This window comes from Ailuropoda melanoleuca, chromosome 9 (assembly GCF_002007445.2).
Source record: "Ailuropoda melanoleuca isolate Jingjing chromosome 9, ASM200744v2, whole genome shotgun sequence".
In the NCBI taxonomy this organism is placed as follows: Eukaryota; Metazoa; Chordata; class Mammalia; order Carnivora; family Ursidae; genus Ailuropoda; species Ailuropoda melanoleuca.
In genome coordinates this window covers 69,167,385-69,184,489 of record NC_048226.1, presented here as the reverse complement: position 1 = coordinate 69,184,489, position 17,105 = coordinate 69,167,385, and the positions used below count along the sequence as shown (strand labels likewise).

Here is a 17,105-nt window from a genome sequence, read left to right as displayed (position 1 = left end):
AGGAGAAAAAATGGGGGCTTCTATTCTGGCACATGAATCCTTATCGGAAGTGCTCAGTTTGGTTTTGACCAAGGGACAGGAGCCTCCAGGGGTGCGGGTAGAGGCAGGGGCATCCTAAATGGCTTCTGTGGTCGGGTGATTAAAATACCATCTTCTGATTTTGAAATGGGTAGAACTTTTCTGGAGACCAAACCATGAAGAAATGAGATGTGTGGATGTCATTTTTTAGAGATGCTTTTCTGAGTATACCTACTAGGTTATCTTCAAGTCTACAGTTGTATGCTGTAAAAATGGGCAAGCAGCTGACAGAGGGAAGGGTCTGGGGTCCTTTGTGTAATGGACAGATTTTCAACATGAGCCCTAGTCCCGAGACTTTTCTATGGCTCAATCTGGACAAATCTGATAGTGAAAGACATTCTGGAGATGTCTGCTGTCTGGGGGGATGGATTTGCTGAAGTTCATCATGTGATGCTGTACGTCATGTCAGGTGTGTACGGAGCCCACCTAGGGGCCATTTGCATAGAGGTCTTGTGCCAATAGAAGCTGCATTTGTCCTGTAATCCGCATGCGTTGCCCTTAGAATCAGAAAAAAAAAAAAAAAGAATCAGAAAAGAAATTTTAAAAGAACATTACTCTAAAATGTTAATTGATCTTTATATTAGAGCTCAGATGACTTAGGCTCCTCTTTGCCACCTAGCAGCTGCGTGTCCCCGAGCAAGGGCTCAGTTACGTTGCTACATTGGCTCACAAAGCCCCACACGCCGCCCCACAGTCAGCTCACTCACAGTGTGCCGCCTACTCTTCTCAGCATTCTGCCATCCTGGCCCCTTTTCAGCTCCTCCAGCGTGCCAGGCTACCTCCCAGCCCTGAGGTTTCAAACTCACTGTTTTCTCAAGTCTCATAACTCCTCACCTGTCTCCCTTTTCTCTCTCTTCTTCGCTCATGGGTCATCGTCTCAGGGAGCTCTTCTCTGAAATCCCAGGCTGAATTAGGTCCTCCTGGGCTAGCACCAGGTAGCTCTCCTTCTATTTCACTCATTATTTATTAAATGTTGTCATTCTTCATGACTGTAAACTCCATGAGGCCAAGGCTGGCATCTTTCTCATTCACTGCTGTATTTCCCCCGGCCTAGCACAGTGCCTGGCACACAGAAAGCTCTCACTGAAGACTTTTTAATGAATGAACGAATTGAGCTAGATAATCTCCAAGGTCTTTTCAGTTTTGAGAAATCAATGGCACTAATTCAGTGAAGGACAAAGACGTGCTGATTGTGTTTGTATTAGAGCTCATTTGCTTTTGAACCTATGGTGGAACTGTAGGAACTGGAGAGGCCCCGGGGAGCTCAGAGGCTGTAACTGGGTTTTCCCACCCCCCATCTCCAGGCCCCTCATCTCATTCTTTTGGAAGGTCCCACTGTTATTCATTCCCAAGTGGATCGCTTTGTCAGAAATCTTCCTTTCATCTTGACTCCTGATTCTCCTTCTTTGGTGAGGGTTACCCCCACCATCCCCTGCCCCAACCATTGCTTCTCCCATCCCTGTTTCAACACTCTCTACTGTCAATTGAGGATGTCATGGTAAAATCCCTTATAAAAATTGTTTGGAGAAAAGGCCAGCATGAAGTCTGGTTGCTCCAGAAATGTTTCTGAATCCCTTCCAGCCCTGGCACAAGTGCATCCGGGCACTGTGGGCTCTCGCTTCTTCGTGGCAAGGTTGCTGATACCATGGCTGATCTCCGAGGATATTGGCAACTTAATATTATGGGAAACTTAATGATCAAACATCTCATTTTACATGTAAAAAAAGTCAAGGCCCTAAAAGCCCTGGTGAGGAGCTAGACTCACAGACTCTTGTGGTGGTGGTGAGGGGCTGGGACTTGGGGATCCCCTGTCTCCACCCAGTGCCCTTTTAGTGGTCACTGTGCCTCTTCAGAGAGAACTTATATTTTGGTTGTTTGGTTGATACTAATATGACAATACTGTGGCTTCCCACAGATAAGAGTGCAGGAAACTAAAACAGCCTCAAGGCAGGTTTGATAGGACAGCTGTCCAGGATAGCTTTGGCTATGAACCATCTCATCCCAGCCAGTCTGAGAATGTACCTTCTCCTGTAATGCTGGGTCAGACTTTAACTGTAGATGATAGCAAGAGAGCAGCATGGTCCCTTGGTTTCTTTCTTGCTTGCCATTCAGCATGTTGTCTGACCTGAAGCACATTCAGACCAGCTCTTGAAAATACTGTTTCTGCAATGCAAGTTATTTTGTAGATAGAATTTCTATAATCAGAGGACTTGATGGAATGACCAAAGGTCAACTAGGGAACCCCTTTGCCTTCTGGGAAGGCTGCTGTGAAGACACTGCAGCAGGTTTTCCAGTAGTGAGTTTGCTTCCAACTGGGAGGGACAGTTCTCTTCCCTGAGACCCCATGGCACTTTGCTTTGCTTCTCTTGGGATATTTGCTTTCTCCCCTTTTCTGTTCTACTAGCTCCTGAGTCTAGACTCATCTTCATCTCCTCCGTAAAGTCTTGCTTAGAAGGTGTGCTCAGCACACATTTCTTGCCTGTATTAGTTTCCTATTGCTGCTATAATAAATCATCCCAATTTATTATCCAACAGTTCTGGAGGTCAGAAATCTGAAGCAGGTCTTCCTGGGGTACACTCAAGGTATAGACAGAGCTGTGATCCCTTGTGTAGGTTGTAGGACAGGATGGACAGGATCCACTTCTGTTTTAGTTAGTTTGGATGCTATAACAAAAATATCTTAAACTGGGTGGCTTATAAATAACAGAAATCCATTTCTCAACAGTTCTGGATGCCGGAAGTCAAAGATCAGGGTGCCAGAATGGTCATATGAGGGCCCTCTTCCAAGGTTGCAGACTTCTTGCTGTATCTTTACGTAGTAGGAGGGGCAATGGGGCTCTCTGGACCCCCTCTGTAAGGGCTTTATCCTCACGATCCAATCACCTCTCAAAGGCCCCACCTCCTAGCACCCATCACATTGGGGGTTAGGTTCTCGACAAATGGATTTTAGGGGGACATGAACATTCAGATGACAGCAATTTCCTTTCCTTTCCCAGCTTCTAGAGGCTACCTGCATGCTTGGCTCATGGCTCCTTTCTCTCTCTTCAGAGCCAGCAACATTGGGCCAAGACCTTTTCAAGCTGCCATCTTTCTGTCTCTCTCTTCCACTTTTAAGAACCCTCGTGATTACGTTGGGCTCATCGGATAATCCAGAATAATCTTTCTATTTTAAGGTCAGTTGATTGGCAACCTTAATTCACCTTTGACATGTAAAATAACATATTCACAGGCTCTTGGGATTAGAAGAGAGGAAGATCTCAGGGGGTAGGGATGGGAGAGAGGGAGAGCATTAACCTGCCTATCACGTTACCCAAACACAATAAGTGAAATAAGTAGTCTGATTATTAGGACAACAGTCAGGAAGATGGATACCCCCTTTAGTAAAATGTCTTTCTGAAAGTTGTAATGGATCATTTTTTTTTCTGTAATTGAATTAGATTTTGTATGCACCAGAGGAAGTAGTTACACTTTAAATGTTCTAATTAATTATTTTGCTACATTAAGATTTATATAGATTTGATTTTATTAAGGCAAGATTCACATATTTTACAGTGTTAGAACATTTGTTTTATACTTGCATTTAAAAAACCTATAAATTTGCAGTTCTTGGAATATGTGGTGTGTGCCTTTTTTAGGGATGGCCTTTTTAGAAGAGAAGCTAATATCAGCGAACTAATAAATTCATGTCCTATTTTCCCTCTTTTATGAGGAATAAATAATTTAATAGGCTAAATAGGATTCTGTGCTGTTGTTTTAACTGTCATTAAATGCTATTCAATGGAAATACAGGCTATGGAAATATAGATTCATAGTTCTGATATTAAGAACTATTATAATTTACTCTTTAAGGAATTCAATGAAAACAGAAAGTCATACTTCGAGTAAATTTGTTTTTTTAGAAAGCATTAACTTAGGGTAAACTGGACCTTAATTAGCACATCTGTTAATTATTATTTAATTAATTGTGAATATTAGCTCTGTCTCTTGAACTGTAGCAGATGCGCTGCTAATTCGAACATCATTCTTTATAACCACCTTGCAAGGTAGTTATTAGTGTTTGCATTTCACAGATAAAAAAATCAAGGCTCAGAGACGTTAAGTAAATTGTCCAAAGTCGCCGAGATAAAAAGTCATATTTGGGAAGCTTACATTTAAATCTGAGTGTACCTGACCCCAAAGCTCATACCCTTTCCATTCTAATACGGCTGGAATCCTTGATCCCAACAATTTGCACAAAAACTCAACAAACTGTATGACTTTGGGCTGAAGATGAATTTCAGGGTGGATTCTCTCTTCTTGTTGATAGGAACTGCACTTTCAACAGGCACCACAAGGAAACCATCTAGATTCTTCACTCCTTTTGGGTTTATTTCCTTATCCTTTGGAAGTAGGAAATAATAGAATCCTTGATGACTTGTGAAAGTCAGGCTTATAAATGTGCAACAGTATCAGTCTGACAGCAAAGAAAGAGCTATGGTTCTAAAGCAGTCTTTCCAAAAAAGCAAAACCAAAGATCTTATTACAATATTTGCTTTAAATGTACTAGATGTTGCTGATGGAAAGTTTTGCAGCTTTTCTTTTGTATGGGAAATTAAATATAAAGAGATGATTTGTGGACAATTTTTCTACAAAACATAATCCTTAGTTTGCTATGAGAAATTCTCTTTCTTTGAGAAAAGAATTTATTTCTCTCATTCAATCTTTGAAAAGGCAGGCAGGGTGAAAGAAGAGGCCATTTTTATTCTTTGAATGATTTTGTTGTCTCTTTTCTTCTATTTCTTTATCTTCTAAGCCATGTGATTCCTCAGTGTCCAGAAAGACTTTAAGGAGTCTTTCATGAATATTATAACTAAAGAGTAATAGTTTCCTTATTTGGAGAAATGAAGAGCTGTTATCTAGCACTTCTTTTGCAATGCTTTTGGATATATTACAGTTTATTTTCTTCTCTAAAGATTCCTGGGAATTTCATGAAATTCCACAAGCTTATTTAACATGTGGCATTTCCCTTGCACGAAGTTCCCAACTTTTTAGTTACTTATTTTTTTAAAATAAGCACTACACCCAACGTGGGGCTCAGACTCATGATCCTGAGATCAAGAGTCCCATGCCCCACTGACTGAGCCAGCCAGTTGCTCCATAAAGTTCCCAACTTTTTTGATGGTGGAAACTCTTAACAGTTGGAAGTAGGTTTAACATGCACAGATTGTGCCTTAAATAAGAACTTTCCCATGACACCTGGGTGGCTCAGTCAGTTAAGTGTCTGCCTTCAGCTTAGGTCATGATTCCAGGGTCTTGGGATCGAGTCCTGCATTGGGCTCCGTGCTCATCGGAGAGCCTGCTTTTCCCTCTGCCTGCTGCTCCCCCTGCTTGTGCTCTCTCTCTCTCTCTCTCTGACAAATAAATAAATAAAATCTTTTTTTAAAAAAATTTAGGAACTTTCCCTTTCTCTCTCTCTCTCTCACACACACACACACACACACACGCACACACACAAGTCCAGAGGAAAGTAATGTAGAACTAGAATGGCAGCTTTTCTCCATGAAGGCTTCAGGACCCAGGCTTCTTCCAGCTCACTTCTCCACCATCCATCTCTAGGGTATATAGCCCACTTCCCCATGGTCCATAGTGGGGGCCATTGCCTGCATGCTCCCAAGCAGTCAGATGGTAAATGGAATGAAAAGGAAAAGTCTAAGGGTTCAGACAAGTTTATTTGCTCATTTGTTTTTAAGGAAGTTCCTGGAAGCTACACATGGCATATCTATTTACATCCAATTGGCCTGTCCTTAATCACAAAGCTACAAGGGAGGCTGGGAAATGTCTTTATTCTGGGTGGCTATTTCCCAGCTAAGGATTCTATTTCTATGAAGGAGAAAATGGGTATTGGGGGACAGCTAGCAGCTGCAGACATAATAGCCATCATGTGAACCTTTAGATCTCTGAAGGGCCATCATGTGAACCAAAGGATTCTATTTACTCTTGGTAACATCAAGGAACAAAACATGCCTGATATTAAAGTGATGGGAAAGGTACATTTGGTTCATTATAAGGNCATCATGTGAACCTTTAGATCTCTGAAGGGCCATCATGTGAACCAAAGGATTCTATTTACTCTTGGTAACATCAAGGAACAAAACATGCCTGATATTAAAGTGATGGGAAAGGTACATTTGGTTCATTATAAGGGAGAACTTTCTAACAGCTGGAACATACCCACAATGGATGACTTGACAGGTTGTAGTGGAGAGCTCATTACGTCTGGAAGGTATTCAAGCAGCAGGTGCTTACAACCACTCAGGCATAGTATAGAGAGGATTTCTCCACTGGAAGAAGGATAGGACTGGCTGACTACTAAGATATCTTCTATTCCAAGAACCTGTGAAATCTACTATTTCGTAACATCTGTAGGATCCGTAATGATGTCCTTTTAAAAAATTACAGATATTTGTGATTTTTTTTCTTGCTCCTTCTTCTAGGTGTATATAAATCCTATTAATTTGTTTAAAGAATCAACTCTGACTTTCTCATTTTCTCTATTATACATTGTTTCCAACTGAATTAATTTCTGCTCTCTTTATAATTTCCTTCCTTTTACTTTCTTTGTTTTACTTTGCCCTTTTTTCGCAACCACTAGAGGTAGAGACTTAGAGTGTGCATATTCAGCCTTTTAAAAAATTAAATGCTTGTATTGATTCAGGCTCAAATGAAATAGAATCATGAAAGTAAACCATAAAGCACAATACAAAGGTGCTATTCATACCACTGTTTAAGTGACTGCCCAGTCACCCTGGGAAGACTAGTTTTAGTATGGCTCTCTGTCTCTTGCACTGATCTCTGCTATGCTGTCTGCCATGTTTGGTATCACACCCAACTGTTAGGCTTCACTAAGTTTTTGCTGATTGGGCTAGTATTTCTTACAATGCTCTGGGGCATAAATTGCACCATAGTCTCACCCAATTACATTCATCAAAGGGTTTTTGAGGCCAATCTTCGAGGTTTGTTCTGACCCCAAGAGGGCTATTTTTAGCTGCTTCTTAGCTGGTTCTCTCTGGTAAACTGCTGGTCTGCAGGTTAGCTTTTGCTCTTCTATCAACCTCCTCTGAGTTTTTACCACCCAAACCTCCACTGTTTTCAAGAGCACTCTCGAACTTGAACTGCCCCACACTCTTATTTCAAATAAAGTCGTTTCCTTTGGAAAGATCTTCAGAGCTGTCTGTTCTTAAAGACTGTCTCTCTGAAAAAAACTCTGAGTAACTACTCTGGGCACTGGACAATGGTGGTACCCTCTGGTCTTTTCAGATTGCCTCTGACATAGAATCTCTGTCCTACAAGTGAACTGGGTTGAGAGCAATAAGGCCCCAGCATTTTTTTTTAATACCTATTGTACCTGGAGTAGGACCTGTACTCTCTGTGAGTGGGGCGAAGGTAGAGGAAGGGAGGCCCCAACCTCTTAGCTATACTCAACAGGAATTTAACACCAGAACAGGAGAAATGCTGATGGCCTGCCTTTTCCAGTGAGGCACTATAGCCTTTGACTGAGAGCTGAAGGGAGAAGGAACTCAATCTTATTGGTCACAACTTCCCGGGATTTAGCTTCCATCAAACTGAGCTGAGGGATTGGGGAGGAAGTGGGTCATGACTCAAGTGCTGCAGACTCTCAATGTTCTTATTAAGTTTAGTACATTTTCTTGAATAAACATTTCTTCATTTGCTATATGCCCTAAGTAAGATTCTCAGAGACTTTTTGATATTTTAGAGTATTTTTCACTAGTTATGCTTGTTTCACTGGGGAGTAGGTCCATGGAGCTCCTCAAAGCGCCATTCTAAAAGTACAACCTGTGTGTTTGTGTGTGTGTGTGTGTGTTTTAATATATTTATACATTGCCATTAGTGCTTTAGGTGCATGCAAGTTTTCTAAATTGTGATGTAACATTTTTAATACATGGGTTACTTAGAAGTGTATTGCTTGGTTTTCATTTAGAGGTTTTCTATTTGTCTTTTTAATATTGATTATTAGCTTTGCTCCACTGTGTACAAAGAGTTTACTCTGTTATTTTGATCACTTATAATGTATTGAGACATTCCTAGGGTCCAGCATGTAGTCAATATTGTTAAATACATTTGAGGAAAAAAATGCATATTTTGTAATTGAGGTTATTCTTCATATGCTAATTAAGCCAGATTGGTTAAATTTGTCATTGAAATATTCTATATCTCTACCTTTTTTTCCTATTTGTTTTATGAGTTATTGAGAAAGATATGTTAAACCAGTACTATGATTGTGGTTTTTTCCGTTTATCTTGATTCTATTTTATTAGGTGCGCATGCATATTTAGAAAAGTGACTTATGAAGTTTCCCTCTCTATAAACTACTATTTTTTTTTTAAAGATTTTATTTATTTATTCAACAGAGATAGAGACAGCCAGCGAGAGAGGGAACACAAGCAGGGGGAGTGGGAGAGGAAGAAGCAGGCTCATAGCAGAAGAGCCTGACGTGGGGCTCGATCTCACAACGCCGGGATCACGCCCTGAGCCGAAGGCAGACGCTCAACCACTGTGCCACCCAGGCGCCCCTAAACTACTATTTCTTGATAGTAATATTGCTACACCAACTTTTGCTTGGTGGTTTGTATATCACTTCCCATTTCTTATATCTAGTAAAGTTGGAATTTACTTATTAATGCAATCTGATGTTTGTTGTCTTTTAATCAGGATATTTAGTCAGTTTAAGTATTTTGGTAATTATTGACATGTTTTAGATTAAATCTTTGATGTCACTATTTATCCTATTATTTTCTTTCTTTTCTTTCCTCCTTTCTTGCTTCTTTTGGGAATTAAGTAATTTTAAAAATGATTTTCCTGATCTATTAGTTTATTAGCTATGGATTCTTCTGTTATTCTTTTAGTGGATACAAGGATTACACTGTTGTACTAACCATATTAGAGACTTATTAATTAGCACTTTTACCAGAATGTAAGAATCTTAGAACATCTTAATTCTATCTATCTTCTCTTACCTTTTGTGCTAACTTTGCCCTATATTTTGAATCTACACATATTTTAAGCCCCACAAGACATCATTTTATAAAATCAGTATTCATTTAGATTTATCTATATAATTGCCCTTTCTATATCTCTGTGTTTCCATCTGAGATTATTTTTTTTATCCCTAAACAACTTTTTAGAAATTTAGTGTAATTCTTTTAAAACAAATTCCCTAGTTTTTGACTTAAAATGTCTTATGTTATCTTCATTTAAAAAAACTTAAACTTTTATTTTGCAATAAGTGTAGATTCACGTGCAATTGAAAGAAACAATACAGACAGAATCCAAATATCTTTTACCCACTTTCCCTTAAAGGTAACCTTTTGCAAAACTGCAGCATAGTATTACAACCAGGATACTGACATTGATACAGAAGTTGTCAAGGTACAGAAGTTGTCATTACCACAAGGATCCTTCATGTTGTACTTTTACAACATAAGCACTTCTCTCCCACCCACAGCCAGTTTAATCTCTGGAAACCACCAACCTGGTTTTCATTTTCTATAACTTTGCCATATCAATAATGTTATATAAATGGATCATATAGTATGTGACCTTTTGAGATTAGTTTTTTCACTCAGGAAAATTCTCTGGACATTCATGTAGGTTTTTGTGTGTATTAGTAGTTTGTTCCATTTTAGTACTGAGTAGTAGGTGTAGAGATACTAAAATTTGTTTACCCATTCACCTATTGAAAGCATCTGGGGATACCTGGGTGGCTCAGTCCGTTAAGCAGCCAACTCTCGATTTCAGTTCAGGTCATGATCTCAGGGGCCTGAGATTCAGCCCCGCATTGGGCTCTGCTGTCAAAACAGAGTCTGCTTGAGGATTTCTCTTTCCCCCAACTCTCCTCCCCACTCGTGTGAGTGCACACACGCATGTGCTCGCTCGCTCTCTCTTAAATAAATAAATAAATCTTAAAAAAAAAAGAAGAAAGCATCTAAATTGTTTCCAATTAGCGGCCATCACAAAGTTATAAGCTTTTGTGTACAAGCTTTTGTGTTAACGTAAGTCTTCGTTTCTCTGAAATACCAGGAGTACAACTGCTGAGTCATATGGTAGTTGCATGTGTAATATTTTTTAAAAACTTCCAAACCATTTACCAGAGTGGCTGTATCATTTTACAATCCCACCAGTGATGTATGAGTGATTCAGTTTCTCTGCATCCTTGCCAGCATTTGGTATCGTCACTATTTTTTATTTTAGTCATTTTGAGAGTTGTGTAGTAATATCTCATTACGTTTTTTTTTTTTTAACTTCCATTTCCCTAATGGTTAATGATGTTAGAAAATCTTTTCATGTGCTTATTTGTCATCTGTATATATTCTTTGGGGAAATGTCTCTCCCTGTCTTTTGCTGATTTTCTAATTGGATTGTTTGTCTTACTGTTGAGTTTTGCTGTTAAAAAGTCTTCTGTTTGCCTATAAAGTTAATATGACTTTATGGTCTCACTGCTTTTAAGAAATTTTATCTTTGCGTTTGGCTTTCAGCAGGTTGGTCATGATGTATTTATGTGTGATTTTCTTTGTAGTTATCCTGTTTGGGTTATATAGGGCTTCTTAAATCTGTTGTTTTGTAAATTCTGGAAATTTCCCAGCCAATTCTCTTCAAATATTTTTTTCTGTCCTACCTCTCTTTCCTCTTCTCTCCTCTCCCAAATACAAATGTTAGCCTTTTCATTTCCCATACGTCTCTTACATTGTTTTCTGTGTTTCCCAGTCTTCTTTTCTTCTTATACTTCAGTCTAGATAGTGTCTGCTGATCTGCCTTTCATTTCACTATTTTTCTTTTGTGATATCTTCTCTACTCTTGAACAATTTATTGTGTTCTTAATTTCAGCTACTGTATTTTTCAGTTCTTTAATTTGAATATGTTCCTTTTTCATAGATTTAATTTTTTTACAGGTGGAATGATCCCTCTGGCCATTTATNACAGGTGGAATGATCCCTCTGGCCATTTATTTTCTTGAACATATTAAAATTACAGCTATTTTTAAATCCTTGTCTGATAACTACAAGAAGTGAATCACCAACGGATCTCCCTGTACTGTCTATTTTTTCCTCTTGGATTTTGGTCAGTTAGATCTATATCTTGACGTGATTAATGATTTTGGATTGAATTGGAAGTGGTGTATGAAAAATGGTAGAGGTTCTGTATGATGTCATCTTTCGTTAGAGAGGGTTAATCTTTTTGTAGAAGATGGTTGGAATAGGGGCAAATTACCTTGATCCAACTAGGCATTGTATAAGTTCTGGGATGGGTCCTGGTGTTTGTGAGGGTGCATCTATTTCCTGTTTCCATTACTTCTAGGGCATAGCCTTTGAGTTAGGAGACCTGAAAACTTAGGGTGTTTACCAGCTCCAACTCCTTGGAGAATCCTGAATTTTTGTCTCCCTAGGACTACAAGACTGCTAAACTCTACCTTTATGTTTTTATGCTCTTCGCTGCGGTTTATGCTTTTCTTCTTGTTCTTTTGCCTAACATCAGTTAGGAATTGGCAGATACTTCAATGGGAAGTTCAGAAAGTTAGCATCACTTCTCTATGATACTTCTTCTTCTTTTTTTTTAATCAGGATCTCAATCCCCAAGTCCTGGGTGCTTTTAAATATTTGTACTCCCAATTTTTGTCTGTCTAGTCTCTGAGAATGCCAGAAGCCCCACACCACTTAAGAATTATCAAATAATTTGAGGAGAAAAGCAGCAGATAACGTGGAGAATGTTGGTCTTATATCAGTAGATTTTCCTTTTACCTGAGATCTTGGAGCTTAAAGATTTTTCTGCCTTTGCTGTTCTTTGATGCCTTCCAACCACTTTTTTTTTTTAAACCCAGCTCTTCTCGTTATCTCAGTGAGAGTATTGGTTTGAACACATGAAACTCCATCATAATGGACAACAGAAGTTACCCAAGCCTGTTCAATCGAAATAGTTGTTTCAGTGAAAACTATAATAATTTGGGCACAGTTTTATTCAGGATATTTTCACTGTTGCACTTTGCCCATTTTCCTTGATTCAGATCTTCCTGATTAGATTTTTTTTGCCATATTACTTGTTAGGCCAAAGCTAGATTGAGATCATTAGAATTCCCAGATATAGAAAAGTTGGCCTTCTCTCCCTCATAAAATATTGAAAATAAAAACAATTCTCAGGTATAAAATAAACATAAGAAATAATTCAATTCTTTCTAAAAATACATCGAATGCAAATTATTTCCCAGAATTTATGAAGCCAGGCTTCCAGGGTGTAGATCCTGGCTCTGCCATGTACTAGGTAGGCAAGTTACTTGACATCTCTATGCTTAAGGTTCTTCAGCTGTGAGATATGGAAAAGAGGAGTACCTGCCTCCTAGGGTTATTATAGTGAATGATTTAATATCTCTGCAGCACTTAAAACAATGCTTCACATGTACTAAGTGCTCAGTTAATGTTGGTTACTATAAAAGATTATCAACATCAACAGTAATAGCCATAAAATACATCAGCATATAACTTATGTACACTCATAAAAAGTATTCATGATTTAGTAGAGATAAGTTTGATTTACTTGGTAAATTTATTTGAACCCTTTCATTGCTGGAAAATTTTGCAATAACTCCACAGTTTTATTTTTCCTTCCTTTGCCTTTTTTCGGGAGTTAAGGGAGGCTCTCTCTTCTCTGTTAGTGGAAAGAAAAAGGAACCATTTCTTTCTATTGCTCAGCAGTGATTTCCCAATAGTTGAGACAGATACTCAGCATTTATTGAGCACTCATTATGTCCTGGGCCCTGTGCTAACCAAAGAGTTTTAGAAATGAATAGGAGTCTCTCCGTTGCCTGAAAGTCTTTGTAGACTTATTAGAGTCAGACAGATAAACCGGAAATGACATACATATTAAGCCATCTACCCTGTGGCTGGGAGTTCGAATTTTAGAATACACTAACTTTATAATCCTCACAAAAACCTTAGGATGTAGGCACTGAGGATCAGAGGACGGAAGTAACTTGCCCAGATGAAATTTGAACCCAATGTCTCTAAAAAATAGGTCCATGGCCTTTGCACTAATGTTAAGATGGGGAGACAGGAACATTTTTATCAAGAAACATCAAATAAAGGGCTGATTATAGTTGTCTACTCAATGGCCCATACCACCTGTTAATTCAAGTGTGTGAACCTGAGTCAGACTCTTATTTTGTATGTATTAGTTATTTCTGGCAAAGTGGTCAAACTAATGATAGGCAGCCTTGACATTCATACAGCAAGTGAAAACTATGGTGCAGAACTATTTTTGAATGGGTATTTTTAAATTCAGTGAATCATTTTCACCTAAATAAATGAGTTGTCATTTAAAAAATAAAATGACACATATTCTGTAATGCGGTGGGCTGTGATTGGAGAAACCGTCATCTGTATTTCCTGTGATATTTTCAACTACATTTGGATTAATTAGCCAAATTGGTAGAACCTAGGCTCCGAAAAGATCATCATTGCGATTTCAACTCTGCAGGTGATTGGTAGCTTCTTTTTTTTTTTTTTAAGATTTTATTTATTTATTCGACAGAGATAGACACAGCCAGCGAGAGAGGGAACACAAGCGGGGGGAGTGGGAGAGGAAGAAGCAGGCTCATAGCAGAGGAGCCTGATGTGGGGCTCGATCCCATAACTCCGGGATCACGCCCTGAGCTGAAGGCAGACGCTTAACCGCTGTGCCACCCAGGCGCCCTGACTGGTAGCTTCTTTAGCTGTAAGAAGAATCTCTAATCCTAGGTAGTTTGCAAAGGGGAAATGAGTGATAACAGGTTGGAAGCATGCTACAGAAAGAAGGATTTACATGCATCCACTTTCCATTTTGAAGGTCAGTCCACTGACTATTTTAACTTATGATGGTGAGTTTAAGCCCAAGTCAATATGTAGTGAAGTATACCTCGTCTTAAAAATGATCAAAAATTCAAAATGAAACGATGTTAGTTTTTGCTAAATTTCAAACTACATTTCAAAAGAAAGCCCTGGATTTTCAGCGTTTTCAGAACCAAGAACTTGTTTCCGAGGACATCACCTATTGGCAGGGCTTGGTACTGCAGGTTTGCTCCGATGCTGGAGCTGCAGGAAGCGCAAGAGTCGATCAGGCAGCCGTGGATCTGGAGTCAGAGAGCTCATAAAGCAGGCAGCTCGGAGAACGTGGGTCCCTGGAAGTCCGGAAAGACATGCTTTCTCTGCTCTCTTGCCATTCCACGCATCACTACAATGTGCATTTCTGAACAGAAACCCAGAGCTATAACTGGAACAAACTGCAAAATGGTGAATTGTGACTGTTGCTGAAATCGCTCCGGGTGAGACATCCCGACACATTTAGGTGGACCCTGGGTTCAGTGAGCCACTTGTTCTTGCGCCGACAGCTAAATTCCCACCTGCCCTGTCTCTGAACTCATTGTAGCGTTGCAGCTTGATTTTACTTCTGCGCTGCTGCAGCTAATAGCGTCAGGACAATAACTGTTCAAATACAAATATATCTTTTCTCCCAGTTGGGGCTGGGACAGACATGGAAGAAGAGGAAGCTGGAATAGAAGGATTTTATAGCCACATTTTGGACATTGGTCTTACGGCACAAATGTAATCTCCTCAGGTGGTTTAGCTTCCATTTATATTTTGTAGCACCCGGAGCAGCTCTCTCTTTTTTTAAGAGCCAGAATAGAAATCCTGATCACACTAGGATCAGGAAAGGTCCTTCAGGTTCTGAGAGCCAACTCCTTCCCCCTGTCTTTTAGCCTTTTTGCCCTTTGAATGAGGATACATTTTCTGCATGCATTTTCCAGAATATCTTCCGGTGGGCTTCATTTCATTTTGTTTAATTGGCTTCCCGTTAATTGAGAGGGAGGATGAACTGCGAAATAAGCACGTGTGCTGAGTTAGAAATAAGCGGGGATTGACCTAAAGGAAATGAAGCTGGAGTTAGAAAACGTGCAGGTCCGTGCCTATATTCTGCAGCTCTGGGCTCTCACTGCACTCTGTGTTTGCGGGGCATTCGCCCGTTTACTCTGCACTGAGCCCCAAAGGGCTGTGCATGGGAGCATTTAGGAGGAGAGGATTTGGCACCTGTACGGTGACCTCAACACAAGGTCTGAATGTGTTCTAAATGTACTCACGAGGTCGTTTTAAAGTGGTGCAGTTTTGCTACTTTGGTCGTCATTCTCGCATAGACATTTTACAGCGCAGGACTCCAGAATTCATCGGCTGTTTCCCCCAACCCACTTGGTGTCAGGGCCGTTAGATTCTCTCCTCCGATTCTGGGCCACTATCCCCATGTTTCTTGTATTTCTTTCCATCACTAGCATGGTCTCAGGACATTGATGTGGATTCTTACGGGGTTCTTAAGATATCTCTTCTTCCAACTCTCCTTGAGTTTCTGTTTTTATCCATTTGCTTACAAATAGCTTTAATTAGCTCAGAAAACTACCCCCAGAATGTTTCAGTTTCTTCCCTTCTGTTCCAGAGAGACACGTGCTTCGTGCTGGTGATAACGAGACCAGTGGCAACTTCAGAGTGGCATGCGTTTTCCTGCAAGGAACTGTAAAGAACAGACACTAAAGTCTTAAAGAGGAAAGTTGTAGGCAATGCTTGAGTCACAACTTCAGAGGCTGAGGTTGTCGGGGAGCTGTCCGTGATGATTGTGGGGTGCGTGTGTGTACACACACACACACACACACACCCTACAGTGACAGATGACCTATTGAAATAATTTCAGAGCTGTTCTGTGGTTGCTACGACAACCAATGCTCTCTTGGCTTTCATCTGGCCATGTGACAGGGACTTTGACGTCAGCTGGAGGCAGAGTCTGTGGCTGAGTCCACACAGTCAGAGGCCTGGGAGAATCTGGTGGATGCTGGCCGCTCCTGCCTTTGCTGCTGCCGCCGCTCTGCTCCCGCTCCTACCGCCGCACCGCTGCTTCCCAGGGGCCGCAGAGCATGGACTGTTAAATCTTGCACTTCTTTGGTGTGAGGTAATTAGCCTGCTTTATACACAATAGTTAGATGTTTTATAGATAACTGTGGTTTTCCCCTCTCTTTTACCTCCTACAAGTTTATCGTCATGAGCAATTATTGTTGTACCGGGGGAAAAATGTGAAGCAGCTTCTAGTTGCTAATTTTGTGCGGAGTCTCTGGAATTCGGTTAAATTTGAATTAATGTTCTCTGAAGTAAATTAAAATATAATCCCCTTTCTTGCTCAACACTTGCTAACATGACATTATTCAGAGATACGGATTTTGCGGCTTGAGCCAAATGTTCCCCGTTGAATTCCAGGAATCCTCCCTTCAGCATTGTTTTGGGTTTAAAGACTCCAGCATAGTCTTGCAATATGTTACTAACTGCTTTTTTTTTCTTTTTTCTTTTCTTTTTTTTTTTTTTACAATTGTTACCCATTCTGAATCAGCCTAGAATAGTTTGGAATTTGGTTTCTATCTTGTTTGCAGCATGCATAATTAGCAACAATAGGCACAGCGGGAAAGAACATTATACTTTGAAACAAAAGTTGGGGTTTTTTCTTGTAAATAGGGTATTCTGAAAATACCGGGGAAACTGTCAACAGCTTCCTGTTTAGAGAAAAATAATCTGGAATATGCCAAGGAAGTTGGGGTGGAACCACTTAACATGTGTGTGCATGCAGTTGCTTTTTGGTTGTTAGAGCAAAGTGCACGTTTTCATGGTCTTCCTCTGAAAATTCAGCTGTGAAGAGAATGGCATTGGATTCTTCACTAAGGAGTCATGCAAGCTGTTCTTACATTTAACAACTGAAATATTGCCCACAGAAGGAAACAGTAGCCCTAAAACTAGATTTTCATTGGTAGATGTTACTTTAATTCAAATACAGATATAAAGAGTCACTAAAATTTGCTCCAGATCTTGAATGAATAATTTGATAACAGTGATTAATAAGGCCTTTATCTCCTTATTCTTATCACAGTATACAGTGCAAATTGTTTTATTTGCACTGTTGTAGTTCATTTTCTTCCCAAG

At 39.8% G+C, this 17,105-nt stretch overlaps 1 protein-coding gene across 15 annotated transcripts in view; it reads left to right on the top strand.

Moving 5' to 3' along the window:
* The window catches only part of NCALD (neurocalcin delta), a 405,829-nt gene that overhangs the window by 302,394 nt on the left and 86,330 nt on the right, over nt 1-17,105 (top strand). Inside the window, exon 6 of one of the 15 annotated variants that reach the window (XM_034668401.1) lies at nt 3,127-5,430. The exons of 13 other annotated variants lie outside the window; for them this stretch is intronic. In XM_034668401.1, the coding sequence (XP_034524292.1) occupies nt 3,127-3,192 (66 nt within the window). In that variant the 3' untranslated portion in view covers nt 3,193-5,430. Of the gene's footprint in view, nt 1-3,126; nt 5,431-13,731; nt 16,090-17,105 lie in introns of those variants that run through there. One more of the 15 variants, XM_002913977.4, reaches the window with a different exon arrangement.